Source organism: Eulemur rufifrons, chromosome 1 (genome assembly GCF_041146395.1).
Source record: "Eulemur rufifrons isolate Redbay chromosome 1, OSU_ERuf_1, whole genome shotgun sequence".
NCBI classification, from domain to species: domain Eukaryota; kingdom Metazoa; phylum Chordata; class Mammalia; order Primates; family Lemuridae; genus Eulemur; species Eulemur rufifrons.
This window is the reverse complement of record NC_090983.1, coordinates 65,043,461-65,055,670: the sequence shown is the minus strand read 5'-3', so window position 1 is coordinate 65,055,670 and position 12,210 is coordinate 65,043,461. Positions and strand designations below refer to the sequence as shown.

The 12,210-nt window shown below is 36.9% G+C and overlaps 1 protein-coding gene across 1 annotated transcript in view; it reads right to left on the bottom strand.

Annotated features, from left to right (window-relative positions):
- Positions 1 to 12,210, bottom strand: part of CD302 (CD302 molecule) — a 31,662-nt gene that overhangs the window by 1,543 nt on the left and 17,909 nt on the right. Inside the window, exons 3-5 of the mRNA XM_069495123.1 lie at positions 11,779 to 11,895; positions 10,911 to 11,084; positions 8,562 to 8,588 (exon numbers count right to left, since the gene is read on the bottom strand). Coding sequence (XP_069351224.1) covers positions 8,562 to 8,588; positions 10,911 to 11,084; positions 11,779 to 11,895 — 318 coding nt within the window. The remainder of the gene's footprint in view (positions 1 to 8,561; positions 8,589 to 10,910; positions 11,085 to 11,778; positions 11,896 to 12,210) is intronic.

The following is a 12,210-nucleotide window of genomic DNA, read 5'->3' as shown; positions in this document are numbered from 1 at the left end:
GACCATCTTAAAATGGAAATTACCCAAGTACACCATGGTCCAGTTTATCTTCCTTGGCTTTACTTTCTGATCCAAGACTACAGATTCAGACCTGCTTTCTTTATGAATGAATACTGGTATTTAGATATTTTTTACATTGTTGAGGTTTAATAGTTCGCTTGGCTTTGGGGATTTAAGATTTGTTTCACTGAAAAAAACACCAAAAGATACAGTATCTTGTTTTTTTGTTTCTTTGCATGCATTCAAGTAACATTATGTTTGGGTAGTCCCCTGAAGTTTTGTAAGTATGCACAACCTTGCAGTTCTTGCCTATCCAATACCCTTGTAATCTTCCTGTAAAAATCTAGTTTAATAAATTGAAAATTACTGGTTTAGAAGTTAGGGATATACTTTCGGAAAAGCATTTGTATTATACATAGTAATAAAGGACCTTAATATGAAAAAAATTAGAATTATCTTCTCTTTACAGATATATTTTCAGTTATTTAAATATATGCATAATACTCATTTCAACTGGTGCTTGTTAAAATGAGACCTGGAAGAATTAAATATTAGATAATCTGGCTAAAATTAAGGTATGGGAGAGCCATTAATAATTTTCAAATATTGACAGGATCTGGGAGGATGGAGGAAATGGCCACAACTCAATTCTTTTTAATCCTAAAATAAAATTTGGTAAGGTGTTCTGATGAGTGTGTTGTTATTCCTACTAGAGACATTAAAATGAAAAAAGCCCAGAATCCTGTAAACTGAGTTCAATTGGGATTCTTCCATAGTTTTATTAAACCAACCACAGCCCATTTTCAGTATAGCATCCTAATTTTACCAATGTAAACACTTTATTTCAATCTATTAATGAATGTACAATAATACATTCATAATCAGTATCTACTTTAAATAATGATTACATGATCAGCAATACAGGGGGAAAAAGTAAACTTAAGTCTGAAAGAGCATGGAGATTGAGAATGATTATAGAATCATAATCACATAGCTTAACAAAGTGAAAAGACCTGGTATCCTAAGAACTGGGCAGCATCCAAGATTTGTGGGACACAGTAAATATATATGCTGCTTGTATTTTCACATTCTGCAAGTGCCCTCCAGGGCTTTTAGTTGGCCAGCTGCATACTATTATACTAAAATGTGGGACAAAGCCAATCTCAAGGCAACTGATGAGCAGTGTTAAGTAAGGTTTATCTGGAGAAAGGATAGTTCTACATTAGGAAATCTATTATCAACCTCATTAACGAAAAAACTCTTGGTTACTTGACTGAATACATATCTAACACCTAATTCTAATTAAAAGGAAGAGAAGAAATCTTTCTCAGCCTAGTAAAAGAAAGTTGAGGAAACTTACAGCAAATACTGAAACAAGCTTTCATTTCCCTGTCATTTCTCAGGCCCATATAATCCATGTTTTTGCCTTTCTTCTGAAACTCCGGTGGCAAAGGTCACCAATGGTCTCTATATGACTAAACACATAAACACGTGGATGCTTTTCAATTCAACCTGAGGAAGCTAGATTGTTACCCATCCAGCCCTGAAATTTTCTCACTTGGCTTCCCTGTCTGTGCTCTGTCCTTTATTTTTCAGACTATTTCCTAATCATGTTTGTGTACTCAAAACTCTCCGTGGTTGGGCCGGGCGAGGTGGCTCAGGCCTGTAATCCTAGCACTCTGGGAGGCCGAGGCGGGAAAATCGCTTGAGGTCAGGAGTTCAAGACCAGCCTGAGCAGAAGTGAGGTCCCGTCTCTACTAAAAATAGAAATTATCCGGACAATGAAAAATATATAGAAAAAATTAGCCGGGCATGGTGGCACATGCCAGTAGTCCCAGCTACTCGGGAGGCTGAGGCAGGAGGATTGCTTGAGCCTAGGAGTTTGAGGTTGCTGTGAGCTAGGCTGACGCCACGGCACTCTAGCCCAGCAACAGAGTGAGACTGTCTATATATTAAAAAAAAAAAAAAAAAAAACACCTCCATGGTTGATCTCAACAATTCAAGGCTTTTATGTAAATCTACAGATAAGTATGTATGTATAGCCCTACTAAACTCCCAAATCTGTTCGAACTTGAATTCCTGTAAATGAATAAGCCATTGCCCAGCCATTGAATCTCAGATTGATGGTATCAGAGACTTCCTTTCCATTCACTAATCATCAAGACTACACATTCTTTTGAACCTTTTTCATGTCTGACCATCTGTCTTCCTACCATCTTCATACCTTAGTTCTAATTCTAACACTGATCATCTGAGGCCCAAACTACATAATCCACCTCTTGAAACTATAAAACTTTGTTGGGCTCCAACCATAGGTTAATTTGTTTATTGAATGCCAACTGTGTACATTTAATTCTGGAGGCACAGGGTTTAAATGACTTGGCCAAATCCATTTAGTAAGTGACTGCAAAAATCCAAACCCTTCACCTTGGTTAATGCTGATCCATCCTCTTGGATAGCCTTCCTTTCCTGTTTCCTAGCTAATGCCTACTTATCCTTGAAGATTTAAGGCCTGCATCCTCTATAGTTACCTTTGCTGAAGACAGCAACTTTCCCTTTCCCATAGGCTTACCACACTATGTGCATCCTAGTATAGCCACCTTTATTTTATTCTCTGATGGCATTCTTCCCCATGGGCTCTTCAGATTACATTTGTATGAAAGGGAACTCCCTCTTTGCCAAGACTGGAGCTACACATAACTGTTAGTCTCCTTATTGCTTCGAGTCAATATTCCCTGTTGTTACTCCGTAAAGTCATAGCCTAAGCCTAATCCCTGTTTCTATGTCAGGCTTTCACACATCCTTTCACTTCCTTTAGGTCTTCATTATGCTCAAATATGGCCTTGTCAGTGAGGCCTTTTCTGGCCACTCTACTTTAAAAAAAAGAATAGCAATACCTTTCTTCTCCCCTGGACTTGGTCATCCTTTTTCTGCTTTTTTCCTTACAGGGTATGTCACCATCTGATACCATATTTACAGTTTGTATTATCATTTTTGTATTACCCTTTCCACTAGAATGTAAGCTTGAAAGCAGAGGCTTTTTCTGTTATGTTCATTGCTGTCTTCATTGTCTAACTTGAGGAGAAAGCCTGGCACATAATGTTTACTTGCTAAATTATACACACATATTTAAGTAATACAGGTTAATAATGAATTCAAAGATAACTCTTTTTCCCTGGAATCTAAAGGCCAAATGTTGCCAAATCTTTCAGTTATTCCTGGTTTTGAAGCCCATCATAGACCTACTTGCTCTTCTAAACATGTTTCAATTTATATATATCCTTGTATTTTTTCCATAGTATACATGTACATAACTTAAAAGTCATACTTCTAGAAGGTATATAATAAAAAATACTGTGCGCCAACCCCACCATTCACCTACTTAGTAGCCATTCCTCAAAGTTAACTATTCCCGTTACTTCTGTCATTTGTCCCCCTGCTTCTAAATTCTATGCTTATACCACTTGATTTTTAAAAAAATTTTAATTGTGGTAAAATACATGTAACAAAAGCTACCACCTTAAGTGTACAGTTCAGTAGCATTATGGACATTCACTGTGTGCTACATCACCACCAACCATCCATAGAACTCTTCATTTTGTAAAACAAACTCTGTTACCTATTAAACAGTAACTCCCATTTCTCCTTCCCCCAGCCCTAGGCAAACATTCTGGTTTCTTTTTGAGGCTGACTACTCCAGGTACCTCATACTGTAGGTAGGAATCACACAGTATTTGTGCTTTTGTGACTGTCTTATTTCACTTAGCCTAATGTCTTCCAGGTTCATGCATGTTGTAGCATGTGTCAAAATTTCCTTCCCTTTCAAGGCTGAATGAAATTCCATTGTATGGATATACTACATTTTGTTTATCCCTTCATCCATCGATGGACACTTGGGGTTGCTTCAACCTTTTGCCTCTTGTGAACAATGCTGCTATAAACATGAGTATAGAGGTACCAAAGAGATGGGTATACAAATTCCAAGGAGTCCCTGCTTTCAATTATTTTGGGTATATACCCGGCAGTGGAATTACTGGACCATATGGTAACTGTATTTTCAATTTTCTGAGGAGCTGCCATGCTGTTTTCCACTTGCAGCTGCACCATTACATTCCCACCAACAGTGTGCAAGGGTTCCACTTGCTACACATCCATGTCCAACACTTGTTCATTTTTTTTTTATTTTAATAGTAGCCAATGCGTGTGAGGTGGTGCTTTTCTTGACTTTATAAAATGCTATATATTGTCTTCTATAGAAGAATGAGGATGTAATTCCTATATACACAAACTTTTATACCCCTTTCTTTCTCCTCCATCATAGTTCTATCATAGCCCCAAACAGAGAAAATATTTATGATACACGTATCTGACAAGGATACATATCCAAAATTTAAAGAAAATTTGTTTACAAAAACCTACCAATCAATAAGAAAAGCCACTCTAAAAAATATGGGCAAAAGACTTGAACAAGTTTTTCATAAAGGAAGATATACAAATGACTAATCATGTGAAAAGATGCTCAACATCATCAGGAAAATGAAATTTAAAACCACAATAAGATCATTACACACCCATCTGAATGGCTAAAATTAAAGAAATTGACAATACCATTCATGGGTTGAATGTGCATACCTTGCCAGTAGGACTGTAACATAGTTAAACCACTTTGGAAAATTATTATGTGGTTTCTAATAAGGCTAAATGTATATTTAGCAACCCTATGACCCCGTATTCCATTTTTTGGAATATACTCAAGGAATATGAGAATAATAGGTCCAAAAAAAGATGTGTAAGAATGTATTTGTTTTTTTTTTTGAAACAGAGTCTCACTCTATTGCCCAGGCTAGAGTGCCATGGCGTCAGCCTAGCTGACAGCAACCTCAAACTCCTGGACTCAAGCAATCCTCCTGCCTCAGCCTCCCGAGTAGCTGGGACTACAGGCATGTGCCACCATGCCTGGCTAATTTTTTCTATATATTTTTAGTTGTCCAGCTAATGTCTTTCTATTTTTAGTAGAGACGGGGTCTCGCTCTTGCTCAGGCTGGTCTCAAACTCCTGACCTCGAGCGATCCTCCTGCCTCGGCCTCCCAGAGTGCTAGGATTACAGGCGTGAGCCACTGCACCCGGTCTGTAAGAATGTATTAAGCAGCTCCATTCAAATTAGTTCCAAACAAGAAATGATCCAAATATCCATAAACAAGAGAATAGACAAAATGTGATATATTTATGAAATAAAATACTACGAAGCATGCAAATTAAAACCACAGTGAGACACTACCTTACCTCTGTCAGAATGGCCATTACTAAAGTGTCATAAAACAATAGATGGTAGTGTGGGTGCAGAGAGACAGGAACTCTTACACACTGTTGGTGAGACTGCAAATTAGTACAACCTCTATGGAAAACAGTATGGAGATTCCTCAAAGAAATGTAGACTTACAATTTGATCCAGCAATTCCACTACTGGGTATCTACCCAAAGAAAAAGAAGTCATTTTATCAAAAAGACACCTGCATGCCAATGTTTACTGCAGCACAGTTCACAATTGCAAAGATGTGTGATCAACCTAAGTACCCATCAATTCATGAGTGAACATACCATGGAGTACTACGCAGCTATAAAAAGGAATGAAATAATGTGTTCTGCAGCAACTTGGATGGAACTGGGGACCATTATCCTAAGTGAAGTATCTCAGGAATGTAAAAACACACTACATGCACTCTCTAATAATTGGGAGCTAAATGATGGGCACTCATGGGCACAAAGAGATGTAAAGGACATTGAAAACCAAGAATGAGGGAGTGAGGGGTAAAAACTGACCTATTGGGTACAATGAAAACTATTCTGGCCCCAACTTAAGCCTGATATAAGATATCTAGGTAACAAAAACATTTGTACCCCCTTAATATTTTTTTTTTTTTTTTTGAGACAGAGTCTCACTTTGTTGCCCGGGCTAGAGTGAGTGCCATGGTGTCAGCCTAGCTCACAGCAACCTCAAACTCCTGGGCTCAAGCAATCCTACTGCCTCAGCCTCCCGAGTAGCTGGGACTACAGGCACGCGCCACCATGCCCGGCTAATTTTTTCTATATATATTTTTAGTTGTCCATATAATTTCTTTCTATTTTTTTTTTTAGTAGAGACAGGGTCTCGCTCTTGCTCAGGCTGGTCTTGAACTCCTGACCTTGAGTGATCCACCCGCCTCGGCCTCCCAGAGTGCTAGGATTACAGGTGTGAACCACCGCGCCCGGCCCCCCCTTAATATTTTGAAATGAAAATACTATGAAGCAATGGAAAAAAGTACAACATACATGCACAACATGGATGAATCTGAAAAAAAATTCCTGAGTGAAAGAAGGCAAACAAAAGTATATATAGGATATCTTTATGTGAAGTTCAAGAACAAGCAATTCTAATCTATGGTGACAGAAATCAGAATAGTGGTTACTTCTGGGTGGGTTGTGGCAGCCTGGACATATATATTGGGAAGGGGAATGGAGGAACTTTGTAGGGTGATAGAAATGTTCTATATCTTGATTTGAATGGTAGTAACACAGGTAAATACATAAACATTCATCAAACTAAGATTTGTGATTTTTACTCTGTAAATAATACCTGAAAATGCGGAGATTTAAAACTATACTATCCAAATAGCAAAAATCCAAAAATTCATTGCAGGCACTCATACATTGCTACCAGGAATACAAAATGGTACAACTACTCTAGAACAATATCATATCAAAGTTATAGATTCATTTTCAATCCAGCAACTGCATTTCAGGGAATCTAATCTACAGATGAACATGTATTTGTGCAAGGTGATTCATTTTATTACAGCATTGTTTATAATAGCAAATGTGTGGAAACAGCCGAGTAGAGATCTGAAGCTGGGTTAACATACTGCCACAGTAGGAAAAAAATGTTTTCCCTGAGGCTATGGTGTTTTATTACAAAAATAGAATAAAAACTTTGAAAACAAAACGATCCTTTCTAACTTAATGAGAATTTTGTTATTTTTTTATCGTTTACTGTATGTGAGTTATATGCAACTTGAAAAATAGTTGATGCCGCTCCCAAGGTAAAGAGACATGAGTTACATATGCTTCTTGAGGTCCTGGGGTTAAAACTAGCATGAGTTAAATACAACCCACATGGCAGTTAACATGTTAAAGGACTATGTATATCCATAAAATAGATGAGTGTATAGTTATAAAAAAGAAGGAAGATTGATCTGTAATGATAGGGAGAGATCTCTAGACTATATTAGTAAATTAAAGTACCAAAATAAGTCATCCATCTCAATTTGCTTATGTTGGCAAAAAACAAAAACAAAACCACTAGACTGTTAAAGAAACTGAATAAAATGGTGCTCAATGAGGGTAAAGACAATAGAGTGGATGGGGGCAGTGTTTGCTTTTATATAGTTTTGATTTTCAAACCACATAAATATATTATCTGTTTCTTTTTTAAAAAAATACATTTAAGAAGCCCTTAAGAAAGATGCTTCATGAATTGTAATTACAACTTGAGGTAAAACTTTTTTAAACAAAAGATGCACAAACCCACAATGGAGTTCAATGGGAAAATATAATGTGGTGTAAAAAAAATGTTCATTTCGTATGTAACTTGCAGTTATCATATTTAAAATATCAAGTCTTGGCCGGGCGCGGTGGCTCACGCCTGTAATCCTAGCACTCTGGGAGGCCGAGGCGGGTGGATCGCTCGAGGTCAGGAGTTCGAGACTAGCCTGAGCAAGAGTGAGACCCCGTCTCTACTAAAAATAGAAAGAAATTATATGGACAACTAAAATATATATATATACAAAAAATTAGCCGGGCATGGTGGCGCATGCCTGTAGTCCCAGCTACTCGGGAGGCTGAGGCAGTAGGATCGCTTAAGTCCAGGAGTTTGAGGTTGCTGTGAGCTAGACTGACGCCACGGCACTCACTCTAGCCCGGGCAACAAAGTGAGACTCTGTCTCAAAAAAAAAAATAAATAAATAAAAAATAAAAAATAGGCCGGGCGCGGTGGCTCACGCCTGTAATCCTAGCACTCTGGGAGGCCGAGGCGGGTGGATTGCTCAAGGTCAGGAGTTCGAGACCAGCCTGAGCGAGACCCCGTCTCTACTAAAAATGGAAAGACATTATATGGACAACTAAAAATCTATATAGAAAAAATTAGCCGGGCATAGTGGCGCATGCCTGTAGTCCCAGCTACTCGGGAGGCTGAGGCAGTAGGATCGCTTAAGCCGAGGAGTCTGAGGTTGCTGTGAGCTAAGCTGACGCCACGGCACTCACTCTAGCCTGGGCAACAAAGTGAGACTCTGTCTTAACAAAAAAAAAAAAAAAAAAAAAAAAAAAAAAAAAAAAAAATAAAAAATAAAAATAAAATATCAAGTCTTATTAAGCTAAAAGAACTTTCTACATTCTTATAAAAATTGTTCTACTTTATGTCGTATATTTTATAATTAATTTTTAAAAAGGGATTTGTAGTATTTTAACATGCCAGAATTTTAACATATTTTTTATTGTGGGAAAAACTCAAAGACCAAACCATTACTTACCTGATAAATATTTCTTTTCATATGGGACTAAAATACAAAAGAAAATACAAATTAAAATTTAAGTATGTTTTGTTACAAGATTGAGTTTAAACATTTTCAAAGTCATTTGGGAATAATACCAATTGGGTATCGGACAGAGGTGGGGGCTGGGGGGAGGGGATGGGTGTGTACCTAATTGATGAGTGCGATGCGCACTGCCTGGGGAATGGACACGCTTGAAGTTCAGACTCGGGGGGAAGGGGGTGAGGGGAGGGGATGGGTGTATACCTACGTGATGAGTGCAATGTGCACTGTCTAGGGAATGGACATGCTTGAAGCTCAGACCTGGGGGGATGGGGGGGCATGGGCAACATATATAACCTGAACTTTTGTACCCCCATAATAAGCTGAAATTAAAAAAAGGAAAAAAAAATGAGCCTTTTTATATAGTAGTTTAATATCCACATATAGTAGATTAATATCTATATTTCTATTGCTTCATTAATTGTTTCTGTTATCTGTTTTGAACTTAGTTTTTAAAGAAAGACATAGAGGCCTAACAAAATTAATTAGCTTGAGGCAGGGCACGATGGCTCATGCCTGTAATCCTAGCACTTTGGGATGCCAACGCAGACTGCTTGAGGCCAGGAGTTTGAGACTAGACTGAGCAAGAGCGAGACCCCATCTCTACAAAAAAATAAAAATAAAAAAATTAGCCAAGCTTGGTAACGCATGCCTGTATGTAGTCCCGGCTACTCTGGAGGCTGAGGCAGGAGGATCATTTGAGCCTAGGAGTTTGAGGTTGCTGTGAGCTATAATCATGCCACTGTACTTCAGCCCAGGCAACAAAGTGAGACCCTATTTCCAAAAAAAAATCATTAGATTGCTTGGTGAAAATAGGGGATCTCAAGAAAAAGACAATAATAAGATAAGGGAAACAAGAAGATTCCAGTTGGAGAGTCTAGAAAACAAATGTAGTAAAACAGCTTTGACTTGTCTTCAAAACAGTATAGCTGTGACTTCAACTGGATTTGCTATTTCTCAGGCTTTGAAGTTACAGTTTAATTAAAAACTTGGTTTATTTTTTTACCATGGTAATCTTTAAAAACTGGGCTTATATAAGGGTGCCCTGAGGTACATTGTTTGAAAAGAATCAATTTTTAGGCCGTGTGTGGTGGCTCACGCCTGTAATCCTAGCACTCTGGGAGGCCAAGGCGGGAGGATTGTTTGAGCTCAGGAGTTCGAGACCAGCCTGAGCAAGAGCGAGACCCTGTCTCTACTAAAAAAATAGAAAGAAATTAGCTGGACAACTAAAGATATATAGAAAAAATTAGCCGGGCATGGTGGCGCATGCCTGTAGTCCCAGCTACTCGGGAGGCTGAGGCAGTAGGATTGCTTGAGCCCAGGAGTTTGAGGTTGCTGTGAGCTAGGCTGACGCCATGGCACTCTAGCCTGGGCAACAGAGGTAAGACTCTGTCTCAAAAAAAAAAAAGAAAAGAATTTTTAAAAAAATCAAATGTTTTAAGTTGAATGTTACTATCATAAAACTATGACAAACAATTGATATAATCACTATAAAACTAACTGTAGTCAAAGATCCTGGTGTAGCAATTAAAGAAATATGTGTAATTCTATACATAAAGAAAGGAAACAATCAGAGCCAGATGTATAGTTTTGGTCTACAGTTGAAGTAGAAGAAAATACTAAGGATGCAAAATGGGGAAATGGATGTTTGCATCATGTTTCAAGCACCCCAAATTCATATTTTGAAATTTTGTTTCTTTAATAATAAAACATTTACTTTCTAAAACTTGGAAGAAAAAACTTTGTTCAGTGTTTAACAAATAACATCAAAATATTGTTGTGGAACAGGATAATTTTGTTCATTGAAAAGCATTCTAATGGGTTAGAAGAAGATGTGTGTTTTAATTCAGAATAAATTATAAGCCACAGTATAGTTTTTGTTTGCCTAAACAAAAGATGTTAGTTCTTACAAAGAATCTAATTCTTTGTAAAGTTACATGGGAATTCTGGAATCATACATGATTTTTCTTCACCACTTCTGCTCAATCAAATCACATGCAAAGAGACTATAATAATTTCTTAGAACAGAATAATTTTTGACTTCTTGCAAACTCTAAGAATAAACAGAATAAAATTATGCCTAGTTCACATGATCTGGCCCTATCTCCTAAATGTAAAAATCACATATTGGACTTCCAAGAGACTTCAGAGCAAACCATCCTACTATATTCTGAAGTCTTACTCCCTTTATTTCATGAGGTACACTAATCTCAAACTATCTGAAAAACCAGTCCTACTTTCCCCATCCCTCTTGGAATGAAAAAAAAGACCTTCAATCATACTTACTAGATGCTTTACACAGTGTTCCTTCCACAGAAGAAACTTCACAATTTCCTTTTGTCCATTCACCTGTCTTGGTGTGCAGAAAAGCACAGGTGTCAATTAGATCCTCATCATCTTCTTGGTCTGTCCACTTAATAAATGTCATATTTGAATTATCAAACCACTTGAAACTTGCATCTGTCAATTAAGGAATATTTTCAACATTATGACAGTTTTAAAAGGTGTTAAAAGGAAACCAAAGAAAAGGGTCTAGGATTAAAGGTGGGAAGTTACTAAGGTATGTCTGGCCTAAACTTTTGGTTATAGGATTAAAATTAGAAAGAGGAATATATCCTGTGTACAGACAAATCATCAAAAGGTATTGGTTGAAGAAGGTTCTGATGAAGAGCCCATTTTTGTAAAGAAAAATATATATAGTATTTTCATGGAGAAAAAGTCAAGAAAAATAGTTAAAATATTAACTTCAGTCATTTCATATCACTTGAAAATGTTTATATATGTACTTTATATTTTTCTATAGTGATAATAAATACATTTATATAATATGTTGATGATTTAGTCTGTCCTACTATTAATAATCACACAGTAATACTAATTTTTATGACCATGCCATATTACAAAAATACTGTGCTTAGAACCACATTTTAATCCAGACAAGAAAATCAACTGTGGCTCTCATCTGTGAAACATGTTGAGCTACGCAGGGACATGCGGTGGTACAAGTCATAAGTGCATATTGAAACTGTAACACCTGGAGCCCACAGGAAACATCAACTTGAACTACAGAATTGAAGAATGTGAAAGCCATCAGTTTTACTAATATTAAAGCAAGAAAAACAAAGTCATGTCCCACAAGGTAAATATCACTTACCGTCTGTGTCATAAAACATGCCTAGTAGGATATCATCTGGGCCTTTCCATTGCTTTTTCAAAGAATCCAGTATAAAAGCATTTTCTTCTTCATTATGTATGCTTACCATGTCTGCTCCTGAAATTATTTTAAAGAGAAAAAAAAAGTATGTTCCAGAATCAGTGAAAATCACGAGGTATATAAAAATTATGCATTATTTTATACATTATATATAAAATAGGTTTTTAGAAAAAAACCAATAAATTTAACTATAGGGGAAAAGAAAACTAAAGGGCCAAAAATATCCCCCCAAAATACCATATTGTTAAGGAGGAAAATCACAAACTATACAGACTAAAGTTCCATTATAAATAAAAAAATTATAAAGTAAAACACCTTAATAGGAAAATTGGTCTCAGACTATTAAAAAGGCAATTCATTCTCATAGAAGGA